The following is a 16,294-nucleotide window of genomic DNA, read 5'->3' as shown; positions in this document are numbered from 1 at the left end:
TCTCTGCAGTTGTCTTTTTTAAGAGTGCCAGGTTACTTTATAAAAGTAACTTATTTTCCAACACCCTTTGGAATTACCATACCCCTTTCCTTTTCTTTGCTAAACTGTGGAAATCTAGTACTTCCGCCACATTCAAGATGGTGGCACCAGAATTAGACTTTTCAACTCAACGTCTTGGATGGCCCCGCCCCTGATCAGAGCTGCTTCCGCCACTCTCTGCGCTGCGGGACGCATTTACGCCGCCTCGTAGCACTCAAGATGGCCCGGGTTCCTCCTACTTTCCATTGGCTGGATTTCTCCAGTTTTCCGTCTCCGCGAGGGGGCGGGACTTCTATTTGATCGACATCTTTCTTGACCAATGGACGAAGGGCAAGGGCCAATGACGCGCTGGAATTGGAGAACCATCCAAGTGTCTGGGAGGGCGTTTGGGCTGGGGCGGGGTGGAGCGGAGCCGGAAGCGGGAGGGGAGAGTGAAACAGGAAAAGAAGGGAAGAAGGAAGAAGAGGGAAGAGGAGGAGAGGGAGGAGGAGGAGGGAGGTGGCGGCGCCGTGGCGGAGGAGCAGGAGCAGGAGGGGGATGGAGAGGAGAAGGCTCCTGGGTGGCATGGCGCTCCTGCTCCTCCAGGCGCTGCCCAGCCCCCTGTCAGCCAGGGCTGAACCCCCGCAGGTAAGGGGGAGGGGGTGTCCGGGCCAGGTTGGGGCCTGGGGGGCGTCGAGGCCTGGCTGGAGGGGGCTGAAGGAATGTTGTTGCCAAGAGTTGCGGGGTCCCGAGAGGGGCACCCATGCCTGGAGTGGACAGGGTCTAAGGGGGCGTCGGTGTTTAGCTGAGGGACACCTGTGACGGTTTTGGTATCACGGAGGTGGCAGAGGCATGGTGCCAAGAGAGTGAGGGGCCTTTGAGACGGCAGTTAGGTCAGGTGGGCTGGCATGACTGTGACTGGATAGTGGCGCAAGCGGGGTCATGTGGGGTGCATTCGTGTCCTCCAGTGGAGCAGGTCTCCAAAGCAGCGATGCCGCGTGTATGTCTGTGCGGGTAGGGGTACGTGGGTTATTGAGCGGGCTTGAGAGGGAGGAGGGGCTGGCTGAGAGGATATCTATTTCAAGCTGGACCTGGGAAAGTTGTAGGGGCCTCTTGGCCCCATTTTTACTGGTGTTGGAGGCAGGACTCTTGGAAGGCAAGTGAGATGAAGTAGACTGGGACCGCTCAGCAGCAGGGCACACTTGAGCTGTAACAAGCTCTTACTATCAGGTTGGCTGGCCTGGGGAGCCGGTCACTGATGCTGATCTGGGCCAGCTGCGGGTTTTGAGCAAAGGGTCGTGCTGATGCCAATACGGGCAACAAATGGAGCACCCCAGCTTTTCTTGCTAAGTGGCTTGTGCTGATTTTAGCGCCGCTGGCATTTCGAAACCCAAATGGGAGCGTTACTCCTGGCGCCAGGTTGGGTGGGGTGCAGTAGGGGGGAATCACCCCTCCTTCCCTTCCTTGCATTTGGCAAGGCTTTACCATTCTATTTTCTTCAGTTTCTGTTCCCTTCAGTGTCTTTTCAGAAGGGCATATACAGACACACACAGAGCAAGATGGCAGACTCTATACAGCTTAGCACTTGAACTTTGTGTTGTGGTCAAGAGTAGAAGCAGAATGCCAGCAAAAAGCCTTATCTTTTTTCCTAGGAGTTTATGAGCATCATGTTATGCCCATTAGTATCCTCTATTTAAAACATTAATTTTTCAGGTGAGATGAACTTTATATAAACTGTTTAAAACCGTTTAACCATTTTAAAGTGAACAATTCAGTGGTGTTTAGTGCATTCGCAATATTGAGCAACCACTGCCTCTGTCTAGTTCCAAAACATTTTATCACCTGGGGAGAAAACCCTGTACAAGCAGTTCCTCCCTGTTCCCCCTTCCCCCAGCCCTTGGCAACCACCAGTCTGCTTTACATGTCTATGGATTTATCTATTGAGGATATTTCATATAAATGGAATCTTACAATACCTTTTGTATCTGGCTTTTTTTTTTTGTTTTTTAACCTTTTGTATCTGGTGTCTCTCCCTTAGCATAATGTTCTCAAGGTTTATCCATGTTGTAGCATGTAATTCATTCCTTTTTATGGCTGAATAATACTCCGTTGTGTTCCATAATTTGTTTATTCATTTATCTGTGGACGTATCATCTGCTTTTCCCAAAGAATATATTTATGTTTATTGGAAATAACATGTGAAAGGAATAGAGCTCATTTTCTGTCCCAGTACATTCCTTTTTCTAGGGCTGGGGCTCTTCTGTTTTAGGCTTTGTTGAGGTTCTTTGTTTTCTCAGTTAAAATCATGAAGTGGCAAGAGAAATAAATTTCCTTTATTAGAAAAGTTACAAAGCTAAGATATAGATGTTGAGAGAATAAAATATAGAACAAACTGTTGCTTTTCCTTTGCACCTGCGCCTTTCTGTAAGTATCTTTAAAGGCTGTTTCCAATAACAAGTAATTAACATTGCTAGGGGGTTGATTTAGGAATGGTGCAGGCTTTGGAGCCTTTTGAGGTGGGTGCCCTGGGCCTGTGGACTACATCTCCCCATTGGAGAGCAGTGGTGGGAACCAGATCTATTTCTTTAGCAGGAAGGATGGAAAGTGGAGGTTCCTTCCCAGGTCATGGAAGCCTGGGACGTGGAGAGAAGGTTTGGGTGGGGATCTTCAGTGTCATGCCCTAATTGCAGCTTGTGGATCACAGACCGTTTTGTTATCATTTCTCTGGCACTTCCGATACTTACTTGGGGGACAGGGTGGCTTTTGTACTTTGGTCCATTTGAATGGATGCTAGCACTGGCCAGCAGCTATTATGTGGTTACAGTTCCTGCAGAGAAGGGAAAGTTTTTAAAATGAGTAGGCTCTCTCCTTCTAACCCCCTTCCCCCTAACACTCCTAACCCCATCTCATAGCCTGTCTCTTTCTCTAGCCGAGTCTCAGTATCTATAGTGAGAATTGTGTTTTGAATTTTAACCTTTGGAATGGAAGTTACTCTATAATTATTAACTCTGAATCCGCCACAATTTAGTCAATTTAGATTTTGTTTTGTTTTTGTTTTTGTTGATTTTTGGCTTGCAGAAATCAGTGAAGGAAAAAAAATTTAGAGACCATTTTGGCTTAGGATGTACTTCAGGTACTCACTGTCCGTATTTCAACAAGTGGCTTCTAGCTAGCTCCGAATTGAGGAGGACTCTCTGTACTCCGTCTGTATTGAAAATTGTATGGGTACCTCACTGCATTTTTTTCCCTTGAAATGTCTCTATCAAGTACAGTCTTTTTTTTTTTTTTTTTGTGGTACACGGGCCTCTCACTGTTGTGGCCTCTCCCGTTGCAGAGCACAGGCTCTGGATGCGCAGGCTCAGCGGCCATGGCTCACGGACCCATCCGCTCCGCGGCATGTGGGATCTTCCCGGACCTGGGCACGAACCCGTGTCCCCTGCATCGGCAGGCGGACTCTCAACCACTGCGCCACCAGGGAAGCCCAGGCTTTTTTTTTTTTAATTAAAGTATAGTTAATTTACAATGTGTTAATTTCTGGTGTACAGCAAAGTGATTCAGTTTTATATATATGTATATATGTATGTATATACATATATTCTTTTTCATAATACAATCTTTTTTTTACACATGCATTTAATATCAAATATATGATATTAGGCAGCTTGCTTTCCCTGGTTCCAGCTCTGCACTAGAACAGTTTTCTTGCCATCCTGACCCAAATAATTTCATCAGTTTAACTCCATTCTGTGATTAGGAACTTAAACTTAATTCTCCTATGGGTCATTGCAACTCAGATGTGATTCCTTGAATCCATAGAGAATAAAAAAGCAATAGAGTCTCCAAACAGTAAGGCCTTGGCATTTGTCTCTTCCAGTTAAATTATGATGGGATATGCGGAGTTTCTTTCTTTCTCTTGTTGGTTAGATTCAACAGAAAAATCTGACTGTAGTATTTAAAGTAAAGTTTTAGGAGAAATGTCTTTTTCAATAAAGTGATCCAGCCGATGGGCTGGGCACAGATCTGTAGAGATGCAGTCCTTGCCCTTCCTCTTCCATGCTTAAAACTTTGAGTTGGAAGGGGGCCCTGGTTCATGATATTTTTTCTTCCCCTCACACCCTCCAATAGTATACCCCTTCCGCCCCACCTTTACTCTCCTCCATTGCCCCAGTTTTCAGTCCAGAAGCCCTGCTCCACTCTTCTTTCCTACATATGGCATTTCAGTGTGACCACCCTTATTCCTTGTAGAATAGTGGGATATGAGACTTTCAGATTCTTACCCTCTTTCTTTCACTTTCTTAGTCTGTTTTATACACCAAAGTGAGCAATTGTCTAAAGTTAACACCATGAGTTGCTGTAAATCCTTTGAGTAGAATCCAACAAACGTTTACCAAAATGTTCATTCTTTGCAGCAGGCTATTATTATTCCTAGGCACTGGGAACCCTCAAACAAGTAGCAGAATCCCTGTCCTCAAGGAGCTAATAATCCTGTGGGAAAGACAGATAATATCCACTGATATGTAATCTGGAGGGATCAGCGCTGTAATGGAAGTGCAAGCAAAGGATGGTGGGAACAACGGCTAGGGCTGGGGGAAGGTGGGGATTTAGGGAAGGTTTCATAGAGGGAGAGGCATTTGGACAGGGCTTTCAAGGTTAATAAGGATAGGTAGGATGTCTGTGGACTAGGAAGGGGGAAAGTTTATTCCGGCATGAAAGAGTGAAAATGGAGCTTTTAGAAGGGGCACATAGTCTGTGGTGGAAGCTTTGCCTGTGGGTGTGCAGAGGACTGTGAGAATAGCTTGAGACTTGAAAGGTGAGCTGCAATTAGACGATAAGGAGGGCTTTTATCCATTTGTCGAAATTCTGCTGACAGTAGAACTTTCTGTGATGTTGGAAATCATCTATATCCGTGCTGTCCATTTTGTAGCCACGTAGCCACATGTGGCTATTGAGTCCTTGAAATGTGGCTAGGATAACTAAGGAACCGAATTTTTAATTAATTAATTAATTAATTTTTGGCTGTGTCAGGTCTTATTGCAACATGCAGGATCGTTTGTTGCGGTGCTGGGCTCTTCCTTGCTGCACGTGGGCTTCTCTCTAGTTGTGGTGCATGGGCTCAGTAGTAGCCCCTTGGCATGTGGGATCTTAGTTCCCCGACCAGGGATTGAACCCACATCCCCTGCATTGAAAGGTGGATTCTTAACCACTGGATCACCAGGGAAGTCCTGGAACTGAATTTTTAATGGCATTTAATTTTTTGTATCACCTTTATTGAGTTATAATTCACATGCCAAAAGATTCATCCTCTTAAAGTGTACAGAAAATGTTTTTTTAGTGAGTCAGAGGGTTGTGTGACCATCACCACTATCTGATTTTAGAACATTTTCATCACCCCACAAAGAAACCCCATAGCCATTAGCAGCCCTTCCCCATTACACCCCCTCCTCCGCCAGCCCCTACAATCACTAATCTACTTTCTGTCTCTTTGGATTTGCCCATTCTGGACATTCTGTATAAATGGAATCATACACCATGTGGTCCTTTGTAACTGGCTTCTTTCACTTAGCATAATGTTTTCAAGATTCTTCCATGTTGATGTATTTGTGTATCATCACATGTATCAGTATTTCATTCCTTTTTATGGCCGGTTAATATTCAGTTGCATGAATGTACCACATTTTATTTATCCATTCATCAGTTGATGGACATTTGAGCTGTGTTCCCTTTTGGGCTATTGTGAATAATGCTGCTATGGACATGTGTGTACAAGTTTTTGTGTACACATATATGTTTTCATTTCTCTTGGATATATACCTAATGGTGGAATTGCTGGGTCATATGATAACTCTATGTGTAACCTTTTGAGGAACTGCCAGACTGTTTTCCAAAGTGGTATGATATTCAGTTTTTAATTTAAAGTAAATAGCTACATGTGACTACTGACTACCTGTTAGACAATGTAGATCTAACAGTTTTCCAGTGTGGAGGTGGAATATAGTCTAATGTAGTGGTGAGGTCATGGGCTCTGGGGGCAGATTACCTGAGTTCCAAACTTGATTCTTCCACTTACTATCCTTGAGCAAGTTACTTTAACCTCTTTGTGCCTCAGTTTCCTCATCTATAAAATGGGAATAATAATAGCACATAGTTTAGGGACTTCCCTGGTGGTGCAGTGGTTAAGAATCCACCTGCCAATGCAGGGGACATGGGTTCGAGCCCTGGTCTGGGAAGATCCCACATGCCGCGGAGCAACTGAGCCTGTGCACCGCAACTACTGAGCCAGTGCTCTAGAGCCCACGAGCCACAACTACAGAGCCCACATGCCACAAATACTGAAGCCCGCACACCTAGAACCCATGCTCCGCAGCAAGAGAAGCCACCGCCTAGAGAAGCCTGATGCGCCACAACAAAGAGTAGCCCCCACTCGCCGCAACTAGAGAAAGCCTGAACGCAGCAATGAAGACCCAACGCAGCCTAAATAAATAAGTAAATAAATAAATAAATAAAAGTAGCACGTACTTTATAGGTTTGTTGGGACCTGAAAAGATATATATGTAAAGCTTTTGGAATATACTTCATGGTTATTAAATATAATAATACTTATCACTGCTATTCTTATTGGTGATCCTCAAGAGTGCATTGTGGTTGGTAAGTTAGTGTCAACTCTCAAACTAGGTTCGGAAACTGAGATTTGGGGAGTTTGGAAGTGACTTCCTTGATGCTGTTCTATATCTGAGTTTAGGTTTGTCCCTGTGATCCTTTACCTATGTAGGTAACTCTTCATGGTGAACCTATGTAGAATAGTGGTTCTCAATTGGAGACAATTTTGCCCCTGCCTGAGGACATTTGTCAGTGTCTGGAAACATTTTTGATTGTCGTAACTCAGGAGCACTACTGGCATCTGTTGTATGAAGGCCAGGGGTGCTGCTAAATGTCCTCAGGGTAGTCCCCCACAACAAAGAATTGTCCTCCCCAAAATGTCAGTAGTGCCAAGGTGGAGAAACCCTTGTGTGGTACTTGCTATCCCCTTACCAGCTCCTGACCAGTATCGTGGGATTTGAGGTCAGCCTTCCTATGAAAAGATGTGTGTGAAATAAGCTCTGATGACAAATTTCAGGTGGGACAGTTTAAAGCTTTAGTGTCCTGAATCCTGATGTCTCTCAGATTTGCTGACATGTGTTACCAGTCAGCTCATCATCGTCAGCCAACATCAACTGTTTTGACAAAAGCACATTTTTTTTTTTTTTTTTTAAATTTTTATTATTTTTATTTTTTTGCGGTATGTGGGCCTCTCACTGCTGTGGCCTCTCCTGTTGCGGAGCACAGGCTCTGGACGCGCAGGCTCAGCGGCCATGGCTCACGGGCCCAGCCGCTCCGCGGCATGTGGGATCTTCCCGGACCAGGGCACGAACCCGTGTCCCCTGCATCTGCAGGCGGACTCTCAACCACTGCGCCACCAGGGAAGCCAAAAAGCACATTTTTTTAGTCTGTGGTTCAGTAAGCAGGTGAGCCTCCCTAAGTCACCCCATCTTAAACCTTCTTTCCTCTCACTTTGGTCTGCCTTTGTGGTTTCACTTTAAGAACGTTTGTCTTCATCCCAGTGGAAGCCTGAGGGCCAGTCACTTTCTTTTCTGTGTCCTCCATGGTCCCACCACCAATCTGAACTGAGTCATGTTCTTAGAACTTTTTCCTTTCCTCATTCCAGATCTTGGCTCTCCTCTCATTTTCGGCCTCACGAATGTTAGTTTGTTCTCACGCACGCTCAGCCTGCAGAAACCGTTAGATGTTCCCAGGTCGCCACGAGGGAAGCTGATGGTCCTGGACTTTACCAGAGCTGTGTCTGGAGGAGAGCCCTCTCTTCCAGGTCCAGGATGTCCCTCATCTGTGGGTGCTGGGCACAAGCTGGCTACTCTGTGGGTGCTGTGGGTAAGTTAGATGGCTTTGGATTCAGAATTCCAACAGCCTTTTGAATGCCTGGCCATCCGTACACCTGAGGGCCTCTTTCTTTCTTGCCTTAAGTTGCTGGACTGACGTTTGAGGGACCATCAGGACCAGGTGGAGCAATGACCAGGTGGGTTCATTCCTTGCCCTACCACCCCAACTGTGGGCCCTGCTGGGGCCACCGACCCCACTATAACCACACAGACAGAGCAGCCACTGGGTGACAGGGAACGGCGACAGCGGGTCTTGGTGACCTGTCCACTCAGCTGCATACAACAGGCTGAGGTCTGCCAGTGGGCACCTCCCTTTTGGCCCATCCTTTGAAGTTCCACTAGGTGGAGCAAAGTCTGGCCAAAAACCCACATGCAAATGTGGAAACCACAAACAAAGAAATACAAATAAATCCAGAACATTGCAACGTGGGAGGTAAAGAAAAGGGAAACAAGTCTCATTCTATTGAATTCTGCAGCTTGTTGATACAATTCTGGGCTTTCGCAGTGTGGGAATTAAAATAGGTCATCCTCTCAGACTTGTCAGTCTTGCCTGGATGGGGTTTTTGGGGTTTGGGGGATACTTTCGCTTACTCAGCTACATTCCCATAGCTGGATTTATTTACTTTTGGTTTTCATCTTTCCATACTTTTTTCTGTGGGAAAGCAGATGAGCTGTGTATCTTCTGTTCCTGGTGCCGTCATCACCCTCATAGAGCCACGGCTCAGTTTTGATTCACCATCTTAGGTGTTTTAAACAATTTAAACTTGTTTTGGAAGAGATGAGAGTGAATGTAAGACGTTACAAGAATATTTGTGGTTTGGAAAGGTGGATCCTAGAGTGGAGTTATCAAAACATTTCTGTTTTGATTTTTAAATATGGAGCAAGACAGATCTTACATTGTAACACTGTTTTGTTACACATTCTTGCAGATCAGAGACACGCGCGGTGCATGGAGAAAATGCGGTGCGTGGAGAAAATAATCATATTTTTCAAAATTGTACATACTGCTTTTTGTTCGCCGTTTAAAAATTAATCTTCCTCATCTAAAATTCCACCTGGCAGTTTCACTCCAATCGTATCAAAACCCAACCAAACACAGACACAATGAAAAACACCATAGCTTAGTTTATTGATCAGATTTACACTTTTGTGGTTTATTTGGGAGAGAAAGTTAATACTTGTCTTTCTACACTAGGATGTTGGAGCACGGTAGCTCTTTGGGACTTGAATATAGAGTCGAACAGTGTGAGAAGTTCATCCTGTGTACTTCTTTCTTTTTTTCTTGAGTCCCTTGTCTTTAATTATGCAAATCCCCTTGCTGCTGTTGCTGTGGGTGGGAGCTGGGAGTGGAACACCTACACCGGCCTGATTTCTCATAAGGACCAATCTGGCTGTCTCTCCAATCCCTTTCTTAGACCCGATTGCTGCCTTTCTTTGGGCTTTGAGGTACCTTTTACCTTTTCACATCAGTTTTTAATTACACAAAAATAACACACGCTCATAACAATGGTAAATAATAGAGAAATACAAAAATACTTAGAGGAAAAAGTGAAAGTTTGTGGTTTGTTGTGTATTTTTGGTTTTTCTGCTTATGCTGCAAATTTATAGATATAGTAATATAACTCCTATGTATAAACTTACATCCACACACATATAAAATACATAAAGTTGTTGGTATGGGTAGGGTTCTTTATTTTATTTGTTTTTAAAGCAAAAATGGGATAATTTATATGTAGTACTTTAACAACATGCACCTTTTTTAAAACCTTAATATATTGTAGACTTCTTTTCATATCGCATATATGCCTCTGATTTTTTTTATGCCTGTAATTACTTTAGACCATGATTTATTTGACTACCCCTCCATAAATGAACGTACATTGTGTCCAAGGTATTGCCATTTCAAGCTGTGCAGCAGTGAACATTGTTGCACTTATTTCTTTCTGCAGTTTGCTAGGTTCCTAGAAGTGGAACTGGGGACTATGGGATTATAGGGTATGTACATTTGGAATTTGGGGCCAATAGTGCCAAGTTGCTCCCCAAAACGGCTTTATCAGTTCACATTCCCATCAGTAGCGCATGCAAGGCCTCACTTCCCCACACACATGTGAACATCATTTCTTCACCTGCACCCTCTGTATATCCTTGGAGATGTGCCTTCTGACTCTTAACATGGGCACCTGGGGAACATTTCAGTTTACTTTCTCAAAAGCCTATAGGTCTCTAATCGGCTTAGCTTCCAGTCTCCCTGTCTGCAAACTGGTTGCTCCCTTTGCTGTGGAGTAGGATTCACACAAGGGCAGTGAGCCTCTAGCCAGAGGAGGGTAGAAATGCCTGCCCATGTGCTGAAGGAAGTGGTTTGTGGTCCCTGGAAGATGTCAAGCAGGTGGCCTGGAGCTGTTGGCCAATTGCTGTGTGGTACACAAGTCTAATTTCATGCCCGACCTACCACCCCTCCGTGGTGGCCATCCCAGAAGAGACGCCTGGAAGTGGCATTGCTGAGAGTGCAGACTCTGGAGCCAGACTGCCTCCATATAACCTTGGACTAGTTAGTTAACTCAGTATCCTCATCTGTAAAATGGGTTAATAGCGCCTAGCCTGTAGGGTTATTGTGAGGGTTAACTGAATTAATACTTGTAAAGCACTTAGAGCAGTGCCTGCCACATAGTAATTACTTGGCAAATGTTAGCCTTTGTTGTTGTTGTTGTTATTAATTATTTTAGCTCTGGGGAACTTTAAGACTTCCCTCTTCCCTTACTGACCCAAGGTTTGTTTTCAGTGGAGGAATTTAAGAATATATTTTGGTTCACTCCTTGTCCAAAATGCACGTGAATCACTTTCCATATCATCAGCCTTGGTGATCAGATGAGAGGTGTTTTTTCAACAACTATTTTCTAATAATAAGATATGAAATTATTTATTCTTAGAGCAGGTAAGTTAGGATATATGCTATTTTTCTGATACACGCACCACTGCAGCCTCTTGAGTGAGGAAAAGAGTGGGGGGTTGTGGTTAGTCGTTCATTCTGACCACAGTGCTGCCACACGCAGATCTGTCTGCTCTCAGCACACAGTGGACTGTACCGAGCTGAGGGACTCCCTCGGGCTTCTTGACACCTGTCCCCAACCTCCATTTGGTACTTCCTGTTCTGAGGTGAGGATGGTTTCTGAGGCTTTTTTTTTTCTTTTTTGTAATACAGCTTTATTGAGATATAATTCACATACCATAAAATTCACTCTTTTAGAGTATACAATTTAGTGGGTTTTAGTGTATTCACAAGTTTGGACCACCTCACCACTAGGTAATTTCAGAATGTTTTCATCACCCCCAAAAGAAATGCTGTATCAGCAGTCATTCCCCCTCTCCCTGCCCCATCCCCCAAGTCGCTGGCAACCAATAATCTGCTTTCTGTCTCTGTCCATTATGGACATTTCATGTAAATGGAATCATATACCATGTGCTATTTTGTGAGTGCCTTCTTTCACTTAGCATAGTATTTTCAAGGTTCATCCATGTTGTAACATGTATCATCACTATGTCATTCCTTTTTATGGCCGATAAATATTCCTCTGTCTGGTTGTAACACATTTAGTCCTCAATTGATGGATATTTGGGCTTTTTTCACTTTGGGGCTATTATGAATAATGCTGCTTTGAACATGAATATACAGTTTTTGAGTGGACATATGTTTTCATTCTCATGAGTATACGCTTAGAAGTAGAATTGCTGGGTCATATCGTCACTCTATGTTTAACTTTTGAGGAACTGCCAGACTGTTTTCCATAGTGGCTGCACCATTATATATCTCCACTAGCAATGTATGAGGGTTTCAGTTTCTCCACATCCTCGTCAATACTGTCTTTTTAAAAATCATAACCATCCTAGTGGGTGTGAAGTAGTATCCCACTGTGGTTTTGATTTGTATTTCCCTAATAACTAGTAATGTTGAACATCTTTTTGTGTTCTTTTTTTGTTTGTTTTTTGGTGGGTTTTTTTTTTTTTGGTTTGTTTGTTTGTTTTTTGGTTTTATTGGCCATGCCATGCGGCACGTAGGATCTTAGTTCCCCGACCAGGGATTGAACCCCTGCCCCCTGCATTGGAAGCTCAGAGTCTTAACCACTGGACTGCCAGGGGAGTCCCCTTTTTGTGTTCTTACTGGCCATTTGTATATATTCTTTGGAGAAATGCCTATTCAATCCTTTGTTTGTTTTAAAGGCCCTTATCTGACTGACAGGACAGTGGTCTTCCCACGGAATCCCAGTGAGTGACTGTCCAAGGGGAGGTTTTCCTTTAAACTAGACTTTGTCAGAGCTCTGGCACTCTAGACCTAGCCATGCTAACATCTCTTCTCATGACCCTGGACCAATTACTTTACCTCTCTGAGCCTTCATTACTTCTATCAGCATCTCCCAGAGACGGGTCCGAGGCAGCCTTTCTGCTGTAAGAGGAAGAGGCCCTCGTGGTCCCAGAAGTCTACCATTTCTCGTGGAGATTCATGGTGCACATGCTTTACAGTTAAGCCTCGGAAGAGTCTCACAGTTAAGAGACGTATATGAATCCCTTATCAGATAAATGATTTGCAAATATTTCCTCCCAATCTGTCTTTTTTTTCACTTTCTTGATGGTGTCCTTTGAAGTACAACTGTTTTTAATTTTGATGAATTCCAGTTTATCTGTGTTTTTCTTTTGTTGCTTGAGCTTTTGGTGTTCCCTATTTGTTTTAAGGGCTCTGTAAAACAATATTATTTAGGGTCAAAAATGGACATTATTCAGAATAGAATCCTTTAATTTTTTTTTATTATGGAGTATTTTAAACATTTACAAAAAAAAAGAGAATGGTATAATGAACCAGCATGTACCCATCTCCCAACCTCAGCGATTTAGTGTCTTGGCCAGTCTTGTTTTATCTATACTGTATCCACTTTCACTTCCATTTATCCCCAGTGAAATTATTTTGAAGCAGATTTCAGACTTCATATCATCTCAACCATAAATAGTTCTGTTTGAATCTCTAAAAGATAAAAGGACTATGTTCCCGAACATAACCACCCTCCCATATCACACCCTAAAAAATTGACAATAATTCCTTAATGTTACAGGAGAGGATCTTGTGTGTGAGAATTTAATTTGGATCTAGGGGTAAAAATACTATTAGAAAATTCAGCTAATTATGATAGTTCTTCAGTTTTCGTGAGTAATTAACCCTGTGTCACACTACTTTAAAAAAGTTACTCCCCAGTGACACGCTTCAATCCTATGAGTATCAAAAGTGCTCTTCCAGCCACAGCTTTTTCTTCTTTACTTGAACAGATCTAGTGGTGAAGCTTTAATCGTAGCAGCCCGCTCCCCCCTTTTTCCCTCTCAAAACTTTTTTTTTTTTGGACACATATCCATTTCCAACCTCTTCCCAGTATATAAAGTGAAAGATTAACTTATGACTTTTGCCCTCAATTTCTAGTGTAGGGAGAATTTTTGGAAAAATCCTGTTCTTATCTGAGATTGCACAAATGTTCAGAGAAACCTAGGAAAATGAGGAGACCCTGTTTGCGTATCTTCTCTTTCAGCTCTCCAGGGCCTAGGCTGGGTGTCCCCATCCCGTGTCTGGCTGACCATGCCCACCCTCAAGGTACAGTATTGGCGGGGGGTGGGGGTGGGGGGGTGTCTCATGGCTAATGAGCAATGCTGCTGAGGGAGAGGTGGAACATAGAATTTGGAGGCAAAGAAAGACACCGTAGAGATAATGATGCTATGAACAGATGTTTGGTAAGAGAGGCCGTGCTGTTCGAAATGTAGGAGATTTAGGGTTGAACAGGCTTCTTAATTGTGGGACCCTTCAGAGGCTTAACCGTAAAACACAGGCATCGTGAATCTCCAAAAGGGTCGGTAAACTTCTTTAACCATGTGAGCCTCTTATCGCAGAAATGGCTGCCTCGGAGCGGTCTCTGGTTGATGCTGATAAAAGTAATGAAGGCTCAGAGAGGTGAAGTAATTGTCCCGGGGTCATGAGAATAGGTGGTAGCATGGTAGAGTGCCAGAGCCCTGACAGAGTCTAGCTTAAAGGAAAATCTGCCCCTAGGCAGTCAATTACTGGGGTTCCATGGGAAGACCTCTGCCTCTTCAGTCAGAAACCCTAGGTCTAGTCCTAGGTCAACTCATACTCCAGACCAGTGTACTGCCCGGCAAGTGGGGATGGTAACTACCTGGCCCTATCACCAGCTGATATAAGGAACAATGAAAAGGGATATGAAAGTAGTTTATAAACCTGAGATCTCTGCAAGGATGATGCTTTATTGTGTCTCTCATTGGTTAGTGCCACCTTTTCTATAACACTGGGAATTCCCTGGTAGTCCAGTGGTTAGGACCCTGTGCTCCTACTTTCGAGGGCCTGGGTTCAATCCCTGGTCGGGGAACTAAGATCCCACAAGCTGCATGGTGTGGCCGAAAAAAAAAATGTAATTCTCAATAATACTGAGCACATCTTGCCAAGAAGGTGCATCTTGAGAAAAGTGAAGGACTTTGGAATGTTGGATATAAAATATCAGATATTGGCACCTGCTACTTCTTTTCAGGGAGGGAGAGTGACTTGTGCTGACTTCTTGCTGTGATGGGGGATGCTTTCTCAAAGGCCTTCCAGCGTTTTCCCCCTAAGTTTTCTACTTATAGAGTAGGGTCTTCCTGCCCACTTCTGCGTTGCTGTAGTGCTTTCTTCACGATTTGGACTCCGGGTCAACGTGTTTTTGCAAGTGCTGTCATCCTGTGTTGCCTCACTCTCTGCGGCCTGGGAATCCAGGGTTCAGGTGTGGCCCGTGGTTGGGTGTAATGTGACGGAAGGTCCAGCATCCCTGCATCTGGTGTGATTCCCTCTCCAGTTTCACCACCTTCAGTCATCATTTTACTTGGGGTGTGGACGTGCATGTTCCAGAAGTTTCCCCACTCCCTACAGCTTATGGGAGGGATAAGTTTTCATAAAGTTTTCCGCTGGTATTTTTGACCATGAAATCTTAGACCTGGAGTAGATTTGGTTACCGAACAGCCTAAGGAAGGAGGAGGTAGTATTTGATATACATAAGATCCAGGAACTGAGGGAAGGCCTAGTGCCAGGAGCTGTGTTTCCAACTAGGCCTTTTTTTTTTTTTTTTTTTTTTTTTTTTTGCGGTACGCGGGCCTCTCAACTGTTGTGGCCTCTCCCATTGCGGAGCACAGGCTCCGGACACGCAGGCTCAGCGGCCATGGCTCATGGGCCCAGCCGCTCCGCGGCATGTGGGATCTTCCCGGACCGTGGCACGAACCCGTGTCCCCTGCATCGGCAGGCGGACTCTCAACCTCTCTGCCACCAGGGAAGCCCCCAACTAGGGGCTTATTAAGTTTCACAATCCTTTAAGCAAAAAAGGCAACTTCCAGGTGTTGCTAATGGAGTTTCTGGTGAACGGGAGGCAAAACCAGAAGCCGCTTCATCCCATTCCCCATAAAGGAAAAACTGTCATGGGGGCGTTAGATCACGTCCCAGCTCTGCCTGGAGGAAGGCAGTTTTGCTTTTGAGATGGCTTAAGTGCTTTAAATTCCTCAGCTGAGAAATTAGATAGCCAGAGGGTTTCGCAATCCCTTCATCAAGCCTCCTGAGCTCAGAGTACCATCCAGGTGCACTCCTTATCTCTTAGCTGTTTTTCAGGTTTCTGTGACCAGAAAAAGTCACCTGCCCAAATGTTTGGGGATTTAGGTGCATTAGCTTCATTTTTACCATCTTCTCTTTAGTCATCAATTCTCTTCATCCATGTAACCAGTTTTTCTTGAGGGCCTGCTTTGTGTGAGGCATTACTTGGTATTGTGAGGGACCCAGAAATGAAAGTTACCCATCTTGCCCTTAAGTTGCTTATACTATAGAAGAGGAGATAGGCCTGAGAATAAATAACTTTGCTGAATTTATGAGCACGTGAAAAAGGGAGTGGTACTACCAAATGTAAAATAGATAGCTAGTGGGAAGCAGCCGCATAGCACAGGGAGATCAGCTCCCTGTTTTGTGACCACCTAGAGGGGTGGGATAGGGAGGGTGGGAGGGAGATGCAAGAGGGAGGAGATATGGGGATATATGTATATGTATAGCTGATTCACTTCGTTATAAAGCAGAAACTAACCATTGTAAAGCAATTATACTCCAATAAAGATGTTTAAAAAAAAAAGAGTGGATTTTCCTATAAAATCACAACCAAGATGATCTCTCGCTGGAGAGTGTGCACACTTGCTCTTATGGCTTTGCATCCAGGGGGCCCGGAGCTGCTTCCAGGGACTTAGAGTTGAGGTACCTTTAATAAAATGACCATGATGTTAGCCCTTTCCTTGGGCCTACC

At 44.3% G+C, this 16,294-nt stretch overlaps 1 protein-coding gene across 3 annotated transcripts in view; it reads left to right on the top strand.

Annotated features, from left to right (window-relative positions):
* Positions 1-471: 471 nt before the first annotated feature.
* The window catches only part of WBP1L (WW domain binding protein 1 like), a 59,037-nt gene continuing 43,214 nt past the window's right edge, over positions 472-16,294 (top strand). The window contains exons 1-4 of one of the 3 annotated variants that reach the window (XM_060286818.1): positions 472-666; positions 7,721-7,941; positions 8,035-8,086; positions 13,514-13,575. In XM_060286818.1, the coding sequence (XP_060142801.1) occupies positions 13,561-13,575 (15 nt within the window). In that variant the 5' untranslated portion in view covers positions 472-666; positions 7,721-7,941; positions 8,035-8,086; positions 13,514-13,560. The remainder of the gene's footprint in view (positions 667-7,720; positions 7,942-8,034; positions 8,087-13,513; positions 13,576-16,294) is intronic. The other 2 variants (XM_030865488.2, XM_030865484.2) reach the window with 2 other exon arrangements.

This window comes from Globicephala melas, chromosome 16 (genome assembly GCF_963455315.2).
Source record: "Globicephala melas chromosome 16, mGloMel1.2, whole genome shotgun sequence".
NCBI classification, from domain to species: Eukaryota; Metazoa; Chordata; class Mammalia; order Artiodactyla; family Delphinidae; genus Globicephala; species Globicephala melas.
The sequence above is the reverse complement of the archived record's forward strand: the minus strand, read 5'-3'. Positions and strand labels throughout refer to the sequence as shown.